The sequence below is a fragment of the Oryctolagus cuniculus genome, chromosome 2, assembly GCF_964237555.1.
Source record: "Oryctolagus cuniculus chromosome 2, mOryCun1.1, whole genome shotgun sequence".
NCBI classification, from domain to species: Eukaryota; Metazoa; Chordata; class Mammalia; order Lagomorpha; family Leporidae; genus Oryctolagus; species Oryctolagus cuniculus.
Window position 1 is genome coordinate 111,846,079 of NC_091433.1, and position 16,565 is coordinate 111,862,643.

General features: G+C 51.3%; 1 protein-coding gene and 1 long non-coding RNA gene across 3 annotated transcripts in view; one reads left to right on the forward strand and one right to left on the reverse strand.

Moving 5' to 3' along the window:
• Positions 1–4,558: 4,558 nt before the first annotated feature.
• On the forward strand, positions 4,559–6,232 carry LOC127488200 (uncharacterized). Its single transcript, XR_007915733.2, has 3 exons — positions 4,559–5,444; positions 5,733–5,927; positions 6,070–6,232. It is a non-coding gene; the product is annotated as an uncharacterized lncRNA (long non-coding RNA).
• A 5,590-nt stretch (positions 6,233–11,822) lies between these two features.
• NPHP1 (nephrocystin 1) overlaps positions 11,823–16,565 on the reverse strand; it is a 58,474-nt gene continuing 53,731 nt past the window's right edge. For both annotated transcript variants that reach the window (XM_051836307.2, XM_008253984.4), the window contains exons 19-20: positions 14,021–14,065; positions 11,823–12,582 (exon numbers count right to left, since the gene is read on the reverse strand). In XM_051836307.2, coding sequence (XP_051692267.1) covers positions 12,310–12,582; positions 14,021–14,065 — 318 coding nt within the window. In that variant the 3' untranslated portion in view covers positions 11,823–12,309. The remainder of the gene's footprint in view (positions 12,583–14,020; positions 14,066–16,565) is intronic.

The following is a 16,565-nucleotide window of genomic DNA, read 5'->3' on the forward strand; positions in this document are numbered from 1 at the left end:
AGTGCCAGTTCCAGTCCTGGCTGCTCCACTTTTGATCCAATTCACTGTTAATGCACGTGGGAAAGCAGAGGAAGATGGCCCAAGGCCTTGGGCCCCTGCACCCCCGTGGGAGACCTGGGAGAAGCTTCTGGTTCCTGGCTTTGGATTGGCCCATCTGTCTCTTTGTCTCACTCCCTTCTCCCCCCATAACTCTACCTTTCAAATAAATACATCATTAGGGGCCGGCGCTGTGATGCAGCAGGTTAAAGCCCTGGCCTGAAGCGCCGCCATCCCATATGGGCACCAGTTCTAGTCCCAGCTGCACCTCTTCCAATCTAGCTCTGCTATGGCCTGGGATGGCAGTGGAGGATGGCCCAAGTCTTTGGGCCCTGCACCTGCATGGGAGGCCTGGAAGAAGCTCCTGGCTCCTGGCTCCGGATCAGCACAGCTGCGGAGTGAACCAACAGATGGAAGACCTCTCTCTCTCTGTCTCTACCTCTCTCTGAAACTCTGTCTTTAAAATAAATAAAATAAATCTTTAAATAAATAAATAAATTGTTAAAAAAAGTCTTTACATTCAATACACAAACAATCTTCAAACAGTTCATGGAGAATGGGTATTACGGAGAAGCTACATAGGTTTCAAAATGCTTTTGCAACAAAATAAGCTTACCTTTTGATTCCATTTTCCATGAACTTTTTGAAGTCCTCACATATCTCTGGGACTGTGGGCATGAACGCATTCGGACACAAGGCCAAGTCTGGTGTGAGGCTGTGACTAAGGATTAAGCGAAGTAATCTCAAAAGCCTTGCAAACGGTAATTGGTACTATTCATGCGGTTATCACTGGCTCTGGTTGTGTGTGTGTGGGGGGGGTTAGCGGGGGAGGATCTAATGAGATAACATAAATGAAAACATTTAGGGCAGTTTTGGTAATGAACACAGATAGTCCCGAGGTACAATGATTTGACCTAAAACGTCCTGCCTTCGCGGTGGTGCGGAAGCACACCCCTAGAACCGTTCTGTTTGTCGCTGTTGGTACAGCGTCCCGTGAGTTACACAAGATGCTGCTTTATGATAAAATAGGCCTCATGTTAGCTGACCTTGCTGGGTTGGAGCTAGAGCAAACGTTCCGAGCACATTCAAGGCAGGCTAGGCTAACCTGCCTTGTTCAGTGGGTCAGGTACACTATGTGCGTTTATCACCTGCATTATCTCCAGTTTACGATGGGCGTATCAAATCAAGCTGCATCCATACTTGCTTATCTAGTTCTAATCCCGAAATCACTTCTTTTCTGGCTCTCTTTCCTGAGCAAGGCGGGCACCTCCACTGTTACTGTTTATATTCTGATTTTTTTATTTGACAGGTAGAGTTATAGACAGAGAGAGAGAGAGAGAGAGGTGTCTTCCATCCACTGGTTCACTCCCCAATTGGCTGCAATGGCCAGAGGTGCATTGATCTGAAGTCAGGAGTCAGGAGCTTCCTCCAGGTCTCCCATGCTGGTGCTGGGGCCCAAGGACTTGGGCCATCTTCTACTGCTTTCCCAGGCCATAGCAGAGAGCTGGATTGGAAGTGGAGCAGCTGGGACTAGAACCGGTGCCCATATGGGATGCCGGTGCTTCAGGCCAGGGCGTTAACCAGTTGCACCACAGTGCCAGCCCTTGTGTGTATATTATAATCTGCTTGGCATCTGTGTGCTGTCTACAACTTTGTGGAAATGCAATTAAAATATGTTTATTTGGGTGCAAAAATATTGAAATCTAGGCACAGAGTTTTCATAGTGGATATTTCCTTGAACTTTTGGAAGATCCCTTGTGTTTTCCCCTCCTTTTATTTTTAAATTATCTGTACCACTATATTTATAAAGTTTTTCATAGTTATTATAAAATGTGGGTGTTTTAAATATTATTATTATATTATTTTATTTTATTTGAAAGTCAGAGACAGACATGGGGGAAGGATCTTCCATCTACTTGTTTATTCCCAAAATTCTTGCATCAACCAGGGCTGGACCAGGCAAAAGATGGGAGCTGGGATTTGAATCTGAGCCTCCCAGGTAGATGGCAGAGACCCAGCGACTTGAGCCATCACCTGCTGCCTCCCAGGGAGCTGGCATTGCTGCTTCCCAGGGTGTGTGTTAGCAGGGAGCTGGCATTGGAAGTGGAGCTGGGACTTGGATCCAATATGGCGAGCAGGCTCCCAAGCAACACCCTAACTGCTGAGCCAAACACCCACCCCTAACTGTTTTCATCTTTAACTAAAATTCATTCTGAAGTTTTCTACCTTTAATTGGTGGCTTTAGATCATTTACATTTAATGTAGTTCTTGACTTTTAAAATTTAGGTCTATATTTTCTTTTAGATTTTATTCATTTTCTCTGTGTTTCATTGCTTTGTTCCCTGTTTCCTGCAGTGGTTTTTAGAAATATTTTCAGTTTTCCATTTTAATTCATCTATTGCATTTCTTTCTTTCTTTTTTTTTCTTTTTTTTTTTTTTTTGACAGGCAGAGTGGACAGTGAGAGAGACAGAGAGAAAGGTCTTCCTTTTGCCGTTGGTTCACCCTCCAATGGCCACTGCGACTGGCGTGCTGCGGCCGGTGCACCGCGCTGATCCGATGGCAGGAGCCAGGTACTTATCCTGGTCTCCCATGTGGGTGCAGGGCCCAAGAACCTGGGCCATCCTCCACTGCACTCCCTGGCCACAACAGAGAGCTGGCCTGGAAGAGGGGCAACTGGGACAGAATCCGGCGCCCTGACCGGGACTAGAACCCGGTATGCCGGTGCCACTAGGCGGAGGATTAGCCTGTTGAGCCGCAGCGCCAGCCTCATCTATTGCATTTCTAATGATGATGGTTTGTACTCGTATTGTCTTCTTAGGAACTGCTCTACGAGGTACAATGTACACAATTAGCTTTTCAGGAGACATTGGTAATTAGTATTTTCCCACTTTAAGTGGAATGTAGAACCCTTTCCCTGTAGAGGCCCCTTAGCTGCTGCCTCTCGGTGCAGCTGCAGGGTGTGTTAGATCTCCGTACATGGAGGACATCAGACAGTGCTATGACCTTACAGAAGTCTACTGTATTTACCCAGACAAGTACCATTTCTTTTTTTTTTTTAAGATTTATTTATTTATTTGAAAGTCAGAGTTACACAGAGAGAGGAGAGACACACAGAGAGAGAGAGAGAGAGAGAGAGAGAGAGAGAGAGGTCTTTCATCTGCTGGTTCACTCTGCAATTGGCCGCAATGGCCGGAGCTGTGCCGATCTGAAGCCAGGAGCCAGGAGCCAGGAGCCTCCTCCGGTCTCCCACCCAGATGCAGGGGCCCAAGGATACCACTGCAGGCGGTGGCAATACCTGCTTCGCCACAGTGCTGGCCCCTCCTTCTGCATTTCTTTAAGTTTTCTGGAAATGAATTCCTTCAGGTTTTCTTCATCTGAGACTGTCTTTTATTTATTTATGTATTTATTTGGCAGGTAGAGTTCTAGACAGTGAGGGAGAGAGACAGAAAGAAAGGTCTGCCTTCTGTTGGTTCACCCCCCTCAAATGGCCGCCACAGCCGGCGCTGTGCTGATCCGAAGCCAGGAGCCAGGTGCTTCTTCCTGGTCTCCCATGGGGTGCAGGGGCCCAAGCACCTGGGCCATCCTCCACTGCCCTCCCAGGCCACAGCAGAGAGCTGGACTGGAAGAGGAGCAACCAGAACTAGAACCCGGCGCCCATATGGGATGCTGGTGCCACAGGTGGAGGATTAACCAAGTGAGCCACGGCGCTGGCCTGAGACTGTCTTTAGTTCACCTTCATTTCTAAAGCATGTTTTATGGAATATGGAATTCTAACTCAGCAGATTTTTTTTTTCTTTTGGGATTTTAAAAACATTGTTTTACTGTATGTTTTCTAATAAGAAATCTGTAGTCACTGAAATTATTGGCATATATATATGTATATGTGATTATATGTATGTGATTGATTTATTTGAAAGGCAAGAGAGAGAGAGAGGGATCTTCCATCTGCTGGTTATTCCTCAAATGCCTTCAACAACCAGAGCCGGGCCAGGCTGAAGCCAGGAGCCCAGAACTCCACCCAGATCTCTCACGTGGGTGGCAGGGACCCACGCATCTGGGCTGTCATCTGCTGCCTCCCGGGTACATCGCAGGGAGCTGGCTTGGGAGTGGAGGAGCCCGAGCTTGCACTGGCGCTCCTGTCTAGGATGTGGCAGCTTACCCCGCTGGGCCACAAAGCCAACTCCTAGCCCCATAGTTAATGCCTTGTTTTTCTCTAACTGTTCTCATTCTTTATTCCTTCCAAGACTCTGTTGACAGGGACGTTAGACATTTTAGTATCCCCCAGGGGTTCCTGGGGATCTGTTTATTTTTCCAATCCGTTTTCCTTCTGTTGCTCTGACTGCACCATTTGTATTGATCTGGCTTCAAGTTCCATGGCTCTTCCCACTGTCATCTACACTCTCTTATTGAGCCATCAATATGATGAGTCTATTACTGATTTTTAAAAAAGATTTGTTTGTTTGTTTGGAAGACAGAGAGACAGAGGGAGACACAGAGGTCTTCCACGGCTGGTTCACTCTCCAAATGTGTGCAACAGCCAGGGTTGGGCTTGGCTGAAGCCAGGAGCCTCTAAGGAACTCCATCTGGGTCTCCCCCATAGGGAGCAGGGGCATGAGCACGTGAGCCATCATCTGCTGCTTTCTCAGGAGCCTTAGTAGGAAGCTGGGTCAGCAGCAGAGGAACTGGCGCTTTGACTTGGGAGGCACCGTCAACGGCGGCAGCTTAACCCACTGCGCCACGACAACTGACCCGACACTGACTTCTTCAGCCTGGTTATTGTAGTTCCCGCTGCTAAACTTTCAGCTTGCTCCCTTTTTGTATGCTCTACTCATCCGCTGAGATGTTCTGTTCCCGTTCGTTTCAAAGGGTTTTCCCCGTAGTTCTTGGAGCGTGATGAAAACGGCTGCTTTAGTGTCTCTGTTCCAACAACTGTGCCACCTCCAAGTCGTTCTTTCCTCTTGTCTTCATTTCAGAGACGTTGATATTTTCCTGGGTCTTCAACTATCACGTAATTTGGGGTTGAACATGAGCCTCATGTTATGGGATTACGGGTCTCCTTTAAATCGTATGGGGAATGTTGGTTCTTGGTTTGTTTCACCGAGCAGCATTAATGGGTTCGGGCTTTAAGTTCCTATGTGCCTTCTCTGGGCTATGGTTTTCACATCAACTGAGTTTGGAAGGCTGTGCAGGGCTGTGTAGGGCTGTGCTGATCTACATGGGGTGTGTGCTAGCCCCTGCAGCTCTACTCTGAGATCTCTCGGTTTTCTGTTTAGGGTCAGCTTTGGGGTGAACCCAGGCATTCTTCTACGGCTTTATGACGTCACTTTGTTTAGCCCCTCTCCTTTCCACAATCGCCCACAGGCTTGCTAGGTCCCAGGCCACGCCCCTCCCATTCTTAGCCTTCCGGGTAAAAACCAGGATTTTTATTTCCCTGCTCTTCCCAGTCTACCTCCTGGGATAAATCACAGAAGGGGAAAGGAGAGGGGGAGGGGAGGGGAGGAAAGAGAGGAGGAGGGAGAAGGAGCACTCTCCCCGTGCTCTTGGGAGCACAGTTCCTCTGGGCAGAGGGAAGGGTTCCCCCTGAGTTCTCGGTGCCTGTCTGGCCACCATCGCGATTGCAGCCACCACCATCACAAGGGCAGGGAGGGAGAGAACCAGAAACCCACAAGCAAGCGGGGCTTTTCTCTGACCGTAGGAGCTCCCTTTCTCAGGCCGGAATGAGAGCACTTCTGTTGGAGAAGTCATTGTCTGCATCCTGTGTGCAGTCCGGGTTTCCGGTGGTCTCTGAGCCCAGGCCAGCAGGTCCCAGAGGAAAGGAAACGGAAAACCCACCACCAGCTTGGCAGCACTCTGATTTCCACTTTTCCTCTAGAATCTTCCCACTGCTCGGGTAACAGCTGCGTGCGCCCTGTCTGGGGCTTTTAACTGCATTCAGTGGGGATGGGGGTCTCTCCTCTCCCCATCAGAGATGGGCACCTATCACTGCCCAGAATTCCCTTTTTATTCTATTCCATTGCCCCTTTGTCTTCCAGCCAGTGCCCCTCCCCAGGAGGAGAGAAGTGACCTTGATCACGTGTGGCCCACAGCCATCAGGGACAGTGTCTGAATAACTGTGTCTGTCTTCTCAGTCACCCAGACTTTGCAGACAAATCCTCTCCCTACCAATAAACTGCTTGATGTGTTCTTCAGAAACAATGTACAGGTTGTCTGACACCCCCGGAGCAGACCAGAAGAAAGCCAGAGATGCCCGGGGGGTTGGGGGGAGAACAGGCAGTTGCATGCACTTGGGTTCTTTCAGTGGTGAGCGTTAGAAGAGACGGCTCCAACCGGCTTCACAGTGAAGGGAATTTATCGCCTCCGATGGTAAGTGAGGAGTTCAGAGGTAATGCTGGCTTCAGGGGAGCTTGATCACTGATTCGACAAGGCCCCTAAGGTGAGGCAGAGCTACGGAGAGGGGCTGAATGTTGGGCAGCAGAGACTGGATGTCCATGCCAGTAGCCTATGTCAGTACTATACAAGGAGGAGCATAGCCTCCCCTTTAAGCTGTGGGTGCACGTGTGTCTCACTGGCTCTCGCCTGTTGATTCAGACACAACTGGATTGCAACTGCTGTCTCCACAAATCACACCCATCCCAGTGCTAAAATCAGGTGGACAGGGGCTGCGACACCAGCATTCCCAAATCAGCACCAGGTCAAGTCCCGGCTGCTCCATTTCCAACCCGGCTCCCTGCTAATGCACCTGGGAAAGCAGCGGAAAATGGTCCAAGTCCTTGTGGCCAGCAGGCAGAACTGGGTCTGGTTCTTGGTATCTGCAAGGATTTGGGTGGATACCGTGCACTGCAGGGGTAAGAGACAGCTGCCAGGAGAGTCATGGCGGAGCTACGCAGAGGCACCTACCCAGAAGACAGCCCAGCAAGCCGGGAGCCTCTCAGTGGCTGTTGTTAACCCCCAGGCTGGCCTCCTCCAGCGGACAAAGTTCTTCTACAAAAGCAATCTCTTCTTGGCAAAGGCAGACACGAATGAGCAGGGTAAGGTCCAGTCTTCGAGAGTCTGAGAAACAGACACGCTAGCAAAGTCCCGGGAGTGAGCTGTGTTCCATGAATGATTTCTGCTTTCAGTTTCTGCAGGCAGACCTGCACACCCTCACTGTCAGTCAGAAAACTCAGGCCTCCATCTGCATGCCTTTGAGACTGGGGCCAGCGGGGGCAGCCCTTTGCTCTGGTGCCCTTAACCCCACACCTTCCCCTCCCACCCTAATCCTTTAGGTCCCTGTGTCTAAATATCAGTTCATCAGTTCAGACAGCAAGCGGGGATCTGGATGGACACAGTGTTACAAATCCATACATTCCTGGGTTGCAGAGAGTGGATGTGGGAGTTCACAGTGAGAGTCGCCCCCAAACTGATCTAACTGCTCCCCAACGTCAGAGTGGGATTTGGAGAGGACTCTGCTCTGTGGCTCATTCACATCCCAGGCCATCGTGTTGCTGGAATTTCAATGACTGTGAGACGCACTGATAGGCTCCTCCGGCCATCTGCGCCCTCCTTCCTCCGTGGCCGTTTTGCATGACTGCTGCTCACCTGGTGTGTGACTGTTAGGTTGGGATGGAGGACAGGTCTCTCCAAGCCCAGTGCTGTGCCTGGGGCTCAGGTGTTGAGTCAGTGGGTGAATGTACGGACGGTGGTAAACCTTCCCTGCACAGTGCCCTGTGTAAGTAGGTTTCTGTCCTTGCGGAACGTGCAGCACGAGATGATGGCCACCTCTGATCTTTCCACGTCCTGAGAGAACCCACAACTTGGAAGGTGCAGTCATTCCCGGCAAAGGATGGCCAGAGGCTGCAGCTGGACAAAGTCCTCCGTTGGCAGAGGAGTGCCCCTGCTCCTTTGTTAGACTCCTCCTTGGTTAAGCTGAAGGGTTTCCAGCTGCCCCTTGTTAGCAAGTCAAACCTGCTCCCTTTGTACACGGGATTGTCGATTTCAGATGTGTTCTGGCCTCACCCATTAGGCCCTAAGCCTAACCTGAAGACGAGGCTGCACCTGCTCTGTAATACATAGGTGGACTCTGCCCGGAGCCATCCATCCGGAGCACCTGGCAAGGGCGACGCACCATTTTTCACCTCCTACAGACCCGATGGATCTGACACTTAGTGTTGTGAGACTGAGAGGTTGGGGAGAAGTAGGCTGTATGTAACCCCCAACCTGAGCCCCTTGCCATGCGCAGACACCCTGGGATAGCCACTGGTCAGCACCGCCCGCCGGCCGGCCTGGTGCTGCTCCCCCACCTTGGCTGTCCTGATTAATTCAGTGTTGCTAAGTCACCTCCCTAACACAGACACCCCCCTCCGTCCCCGCCTGGTTTCCAGGATGTTTTCGGCTCCTTGACAACCTCTTCCTGTTTTGGAAGCCAACAAGTGGCATTTAGAAAGTGAGGGAGGTTTTGTGGCAAAAGAGAGATTCCACTGACAGAGGAGAAGGCGGAGCCTGGCAGTGGGAGGGACCCCCCCCCAGGTGGCTCTGTCCCCCCTAGGTGGCTCTGTCCCCTCTGTATCCAGGCTGCCTGCCGTGCACCCCACAGTGGCCCACGCCTCACTGCGCTGCTTCCTCTCCTGTCCCCACGCTTTCCTCGTGTGTCAGAACCATGACACATGCTCAGATGCACACGGAAGCGTCTGGGAGAACACATTCCACAAGCAGCTCGTTCTCTGTGCTGGACACTCCTTGAGAGGGACTCGCCAGCACTTCCCTTCACTCAAAACGCCTCACCCGGGGCTTCATTCTTAGAAAAAGCCAACCAGTTAGGAAAAAATGAAAGGTGGATGTTGGGAATTAGCGATTCTACAGGAAAATGACGTTCACAGTGGGGAGCCACTTGGCCTGGTGTTGCTTCAAAAAGAGGACTACAGGGTTCCCAGAGCAGGCAACTCAGTGACAGAAGGAAGAACACACCCAACACAGGCCCCCCCCCCCCCCCAAGGTGGACAGGTGGCCTGAGAGCGGGGCTGAGGAGGGCTGCAGGCCTGCTGCGTGATTCGTGAATTCTCTTCTGCACGGCCGGCCGGGTTCTCCCTCCTCACCCTGGCGGCCGGAAGCCCTTTCACATAGCGATCGCTTTGATTTGGCTTTGGATTTGACTGAAGTGTGCTCCCCAGAGGTTCATGTCCCCGGAGTGGCGATGGTAAGAAGCAGGGGTCCTGGGGGCCCCGCCCTTGGAAGGGATCAGGGTAGTTCACTCAGGACTGGCCCTCCCCCGCTTGCAGGAATCCTGTCTTCCTTGTCATCTCTCCTCGTAGGCGCTCCCCCGCCACTGTGAAGCCGTGCCATGCCCCTGCACAGTGAGCTACGTTAGGAGCCTCAGGTATTTATTGTAATGGAAAATGGACTGATTCAGGACCAAGTGAAGTTCATGTTAAGCCCAGAAATGACAGATTTCTAAAAATAAATGCCTCTTTGAAGGGAGTACGTTGTTAGTAAAAAGTTACTTCTGATGAGACGCTAATCACTTAGGTTAAACTCTAATTTGTCATATTTTTTCAAACAGCCCCCTCTATTTTATTTTCACACATAACTAAAGGCTTGCACTGATCAGGCAGAACTTCCTAGAAAATGACAAGAGGAGCAGGCGTGTAGCGCGGTGAGTTTAAGCGCCTGGAGCCCCGGCTACTCCGTGGCTCTGATCAGCTTCCTCATGCTCCTAGCAGGCAGAGGATTATGGCCCAGGGGCTCGGGTCCCTCCCACCCATGTGAGAGACCCAGGTGGGGTTTTTGGCTCCTGGTTTTAGCCTGGCCCAGCTCCACCCTGTTGAGGGCATTTGGGGAGGGAACCATGGATAGATTCCTGTTTCTCCCTCTCTGTGGTTCTTTCAAATAAATAAATAAATCTTTAAAATGAAACAAAACATGACATTTTTACTTGATAAATCAGTTGGGCCGCTTACAAGCTCTGACCTTAGGCAAACCATTTACCCTGCCTGGCCTGCTTCTTCAGGGATAATACAGAAAAGACAGTACCTACCTCCTAGAGTACGAGGGCGCTCCGAGATGGAATTAAAAGGTAAGTTAAAATCCACACAGTTTTGGGCCGGGGTCGTGGCTCATTAGGTTAATCCTCCACCTTGTGGCGCCGGCACACCGGGTTCTAGTCCCGGTAGGGGCGCCTGACTCTGTCCTGGTTGCCCCTCTTCCAGGCCAGCTCTCTGCTGTGGCCCAGGAGTGCAGTGGAGGATGGCCCAAGTGCTTGGGCCCTGCACCCCATGAGTGACCAGGATAAGTACCTGGCTCCTGCCATCAGATCAGCGCGGTGCGCTGGTTGCAGCGCGCTGGCCGCGGTGGCCATTGGAGGTGAACCAACGGCAAAGGAAGACCTTTCTCTCTGTCTCTCTCTCTCTCTCACTGTCCACTCTGCCTGTCAAATAAATAAATAAAATAAAAACTCATGCAGTTTTTTTCATGATATGCGTTTTCATCAACTTCTTGAAGACCTCTTGTATGCACGAATTTCCATCTTTTACACCAAAATAACCTTATTTTTAACTCCATTTCCATGAACATTTTGAAGCAGCCTCCAAAGTTGTGGGGAGTAACTGAATGAACTCCGAAAGCTCCAGACACACAGCACGCACTCAATGCCGGCGCTGCAATTCGCTGTTACCAGGGAGGACTTGGGAGATTTCCCCAGCAGTCACAAGTCTCTCTAACCAGCTCATGTTCGACCTTTGAAAGGGTCGCTCCGCTCTGCTCTCCAGCACCAGGAAGTTTTTCTCATTTTTTTTTTCCCCAAAGATTTATTTATTTATTTAAAAGTTGGAGTTACACATAGAGAGAAGGAGAGGCCGAGAGAGAGAGGTCTTCCATCCACTGGTTCGCTCCCCAATTGGCCACTATGGTCAGAGCTGCGCCGAAATGGAGCCAGGAGCCAGGAGCTTCCTGGAGGTCTCCCATGTGGGTGCAGGGACCCAAGGACTTGGGCCATCCTCCACTGCTTTCCCAGGTCATAGCAGAGAGCTGGATTGGAAGTGGAGCAGGCGCGACCCGAACCCGCGCCTATATGGGATGCTGGCACTGCAGGCGGCGGCTTTACCCGCTGTGCCACAGTGCCGGCCCCCAGATTTTCTCATTATTTGAGAGTACTTGGAAGTGATCTGTAAAGGCAAAAATGATGCTTCTTTTGCAGCTATCCCATTTGAATATTAGACTGAATCAACTGATTGACACAAACTTCTCAAAAGGATCGCTCTGATCTCCCCTTCATTCCACAATATAATTTTTTTTTTATTTACTTGAAAGACAGAGTTACAGAGAGAGGTAGAGACAGAGGGAGAGAGAGAGGTCTTCCATCCGCTGGCTCACTCCCCAATTGGCCACAACAGCTGGAGCTGCGCTGATCCAAAGCCAGGAGCTAGGAGCTTCTTCCGGGTCTCCCATGTGGGCGCAGGGGCCCAAGGACTTGGGGCCATTTCCATTGCTTTCCCAGGCCATAGCAGAGAGCTGGATTGGAAGAGGAGCAGCCAGGACTAGATCCGGCACCCATATGGGATGCCAGGGCTTTAACCCGCTGCGCCACAGCGCTGGACCCCACAAGGTAAATTTTATTAGCAATACTCAGAAATTCATAGTCTGGATACTAATCTGATCCATACATGTTTGCAAATATCTTCTCCCATTTTAACTTTCTTGAAAAATCATAAATTTAGCTTTTGATAAAATCTTGCTTTTATAGAAATCTACATCATCAACTTAAAACCCACATAATGGATTTATGAAAAAAACTCTAAATTTAGATGTAACAGTATTCCTTATATGAAAATTTATTTTATTGTTTTAAAACATATCCCAGTTACTGGTTAATATTTCTTATAACCATATGGTCTGTACAAAAAGAGTAAGATCTAAGCTCCTGTGTGATAACTCCCTTGTTTTCTGCCATTTTACTCAAGTCTTTGTGGAGGGCCCCCCAGAACTTGGTGGGACTTGGGGCCAGGGCCCCCACTGTCAGGCCACACTGGGTGGGATGGTGGGATGCTGGGCCAGGGCCACCTCTGGGGCCCCCCAGACTTGGTAGGACACAGGGCCGGGGCCCCGCTGTCAGGCCACACTGGGTGGGATGGTGGGACGTGGGGCCAGGGCCCCGCTGTCAGCCACACTGGGTGGGACGGTGGGACCCAGGGCCGGGGCCCCCACTGTCAGGCCACTGGGTGGGACGGTGGGACCCAGGGCCGGGGCCCCGCTGTCAGGCCACGCTGGGTGAGACGGTGGGCCGTGGGGCCAGGGCCCGGCTGTCAGGCCACACTCCCTCTTGCTTCACGCAGGAAGTCGTAGGTCTGCTCTGAAAGGTCGAAAGGCTCGTGGACCCCGGCTGGCGACAGCAGGCCTTGCAGGGCGCCCTCGTTTTCCTGGTTCTGCTTCAGGAAGTCGGCGATAAACCTCCAGCGGGCGGCCTCGGTCTCTTCCTCTGCCCACTTGAAGGGGAGCAGGAGCGTGGAATGAAGAAGCGGGAAGGCGCAGTCGTGGTACACCAGGAGAAACATGGCCTTCAGGAACTCCTTGTCTCTCTGGGAAAACAGCACCGCCACAGCCACTGGTGAGCGCACATACGGCACCACTGAAATTCTAGGAGCTCTCCTAGCTAGAGCCAGCTCGGGGGTGGGATGCGAGGTGCCATCGTGCCTGGCAGTGAGGGCTCCGAGCCAGCCACACCCAGGACACGCCCTCCCCAGGGAAGCACCGGTCCACACGGGGTAGGGCCGAGGCCTTGCTGGGAGGCTGAGAGGCTCCTTGGGACCAGGGTTTCTCCTGAGCCACACCGAGAGTGTCACCTATTCTGTCAAGGAGCCTGGGGATTGTCATCTAATTCTGGTGACACGGGTGTGGCTCTAGGTAAACATAATGAAGACATGACGCGAAGTCAGCTCTGTATGCACTTGATTGGACCACAGCAGGTCACAGCCGGCTGTCAGGTTATGGCAACAGCAGGGGAGCAGGTATTCTGCATGGGATCCAAAGACGGAGGCGGAAGAAGCTGTTGGCTTATCTCCAGCAATGCCTGGCGTGTGTGTGGGGGGTGTCTTTTGGTCCTGAGGGTGTTGGACCCTCACAGATAAAAACAGTCCAAATATATATATATATATATATATATACATATATATAGTGTGTCTGTCAATCCCCAGCTCAGAGGGCACGGCAGGCTGGCTGCGGGAGAGCCACGCACGCAGATCCCAGCGCTGTACTAGACTAGCACCAAGCCTGCCACTTTTGGCAAAGGTCACGTGCACACGGCACTGATCAAACAGGAGCTCAAATGTGGAATCCAGATCTACATTTTTTTTTACTTTAATTTTTAAAACTTTTAATTTGTTTACACGTTCCACGTTTAGATCATGAACTGGCAAACGGCAGGCTGTGTGCCAAACGTGCCCGTGTAGAACACAGCCACACACGGTTACTTACACGCTGTCTATGGCTGGTGTCTACACTGCAGCAGCGCCGCGAGTAGCTGTGACAGATCGTAAGGCACACACGACGTGGCCTCTTACAGACCACTGCAAAGTCCCAGCTTGGAGTCAAACGTGACACTGACTCACGCAGCACTGGTCTGGCGGTCACAGTGCTTCTACAAAGCCAGGCCTCCCTCTCAGCACAGGTCAGTTTTCCTCTTCCTTCTCCTTACCTGATACGGACTTGAGAGCTAAAATTTTTTATTTTTCAAAAGGAAAACAAATGTATTTGCCAACTGGGAGGCTTTGGCTTGGAAACTTTCCCTGCATGTAAGCAGCACTCTGTGATCTGCCAGCTGTTCTGATCAGGGTCCCCCTCACCCTGGAGACACTCAGGAAGCCCTTCTCGGAGTGTCTTTGAGGCCATGGTGCCACAGTGTGCTTGGTTCAGGGGGATGACGACCATGGCTACTTCCGCTAAAGAGGAGGTGTCGTTAGAACATGCGCACAAACACGCCACTGCAAATACCAAGCTCAGCATGAAAAATCATATTACCTTCTCTGATCTTTTAAATGTACTTTCTTTCTCAGCCCATGAACTCTAAAAAAAAGCAAACAGGAATATGATGTCAGGCTGGCATTCACAAGTTCTGGCCCCACTTTTGCAACTTTACTCTGTAATTAAACTCACAGACAGGGCTGCAAACGCTCAACAGCATCCACACGTGTAGGAGTGACTGCCATTAGGCGTCTGGTAAGCGATCCAGAACCAGACCAACGAGGCAGATGTATCCGTGAAACATGCATCTTTCATGAAGCCCATAATTATCATCGTCACATTTATTTCAGAGGCGAATCAGGCACACGCACAAGTCCAAGCCGTCTGCACGCCCAAGGCAGCCCCTGACCAAGACCGCAGGGTTAAGGCGTGAGGGGCAGTCAGCCACACCAACAGAAAGCACCGCCAGGCGCCACGCTCCTCTGCAGCTCCGCCCGCCACGGGGTAACACTGGCTGGGGTGAGAGACTCACGCGAGGAAATATTTCCAATCTGTCCACAAGGCTCAGAACAGCTTCTTTAAAGAAATAAAAAGCTCAGAGCTGAACTGACCCCCGGAAGACTGAATGGAAGACTGTTACGGTGCCAGTTCCTGGCACACGGTGAGCCGGAGTGGAATGCGGCCCGTCTCGGGGCCGCCTGGCCCGGGGCCTGGTTCCCTGCAGCTTTGCTGGTGTCCTGTGCCACAGGCTGATTTCACGGGTTACCTGAAAGCATCGGAGCTTTCTCAGCAGGGAGGCCCTGGGTGAATGTGACACACAGCACAAAGAAAGAGTTTCCCCATTAAACAAATGATGCCTCGAAGGGGTGCTTCTCCCCACGGGATCACAGACAGCCCTCTAGGAGGACGGCTTGGAATGTGTGTGGTTATCACAGCCTCACAGGGTTGGGGCCCTCACCTGGCACTGCTCAGCCTGTCGGCGCTTCAGGTGTCTTACCAAGCAGGCCAGGTGACATTGTTATTAAAACACCAACCACAAACTGATGTAGCTAAGTGGATACTAGCCGGCTCACACGCTTCATTATATAAAGTTAAAAAGGTTATGACCTCACCTAGCAACTTTAGACTTACTCTCTGGCAACATTTGCCGACTGTGAGTGCAGTGTCAGGGCCCTGCCTTATTTTTCACTGAGGCACCAGCAAGCAGTAGGAGGCCTCGGTCAGAGTGACTCAGTGGGGAGCAACATCGGGGGGGGGGGGTCCCCATGACCGCACCAGCATCCACTCCTTTCCCTCCGCAGCAAACAGCTACCCGGAACTTAAGTGGACCATGTGACTAGTTCTGGCCAATGAGATGGGAGCAGAAGGGGTCCAGGTCCCTTTGGGCCATAGACAGTGGAAAGGCCAAGGACACTTCTCCATTGGCTCTCTTTTCCTTCAGAGGACGTGCTTTGTTCTAGATGATGCTATGAGACAGTGGCGCCTCTGCTGGCCTGCCACGGGGGGCTGCGGAGCAGGGTCTTCCCTTGATCCACGCCGGAGAGGTGTGCGACTGAGAAGTCCCCTGAGTGGGCCACCCCAGCACAGCCTCTCTTATTCAAAGGCCGCGAAGAGAAGGCCCAAGAGACTAGAAATGATCACTGCTTTCATTATTCATTACAGAAGTAATTCACTGTAGAAAATGCAAGGAAACACAGATAAAAGAAGCCATGACTCAGAGGCGATCACTGGTACCTGTCTGGAGTCCATTCTTTCAGATGTTTTCACAGCAGATATGTAATATAAATGTCAAGATGCTTAAGCCTCAGATGGGATCTTTTCCCCCACTTATAATGGACGTGCACAGCCTTCCCCAGATGCCTCTTTTGGAATGGCCTGTGGCACATCTGGATGTACCTGGAGCTGACCCACAGCGACAGCTCCAACGTGGCCACTGCCAAGCTCCATGGCTGGCCAGGCCGCTGCACATCGCTGAGCTGTCTTCTTATTAGGGAAATGTAGATTTTTTTTTTTTTCAGCCTGGATCTAGATTTTGTGACTACTGCACACCTAGAGAAATGTCTCTGTGGCCAGCACAGTGCCTTATCCAGCGTGGGCCCTGGTGAAATCTTCCTTGAATGAATCAACGTAGGCACGTTCTGTGTAATGAATAAATTATTCTGATGCCAATGGCTCCGGAGCGGAAGGAAAGGCGAATCTGCAGTCTCTAGCTGTGGTGCTAAAGGACTCACGTGATCTATGGGGGACCACGTGCCACGAACACCTTCTTGAATCTTGGAAAACTTCACTGTTACTGTTCACAACACCAACCTCAGCCAACTGGCACACGGCTTGGTTTCAAAGTCAAACATAAATCTTTGGAGATGACCAAGTCCTCCTTCCATTTCTGGGCCTATCTGACCTCCCCCTTGGCAACAGGAGTGACCTCCCAACTAAGCTCCCCTCCCTGCTGCATGGGTGTCAGCCCACCTCTCCGTGCAAACAGAGGAGTTTGCCTAAAGCACGAACCTTCACAAGGCCCTCACCACTTCCCACACTCCTGCTCCACACCGAGACTGTCTGCCCTTGTCCATCTGCTGACCACTCCCTCCCCTCCATGCAA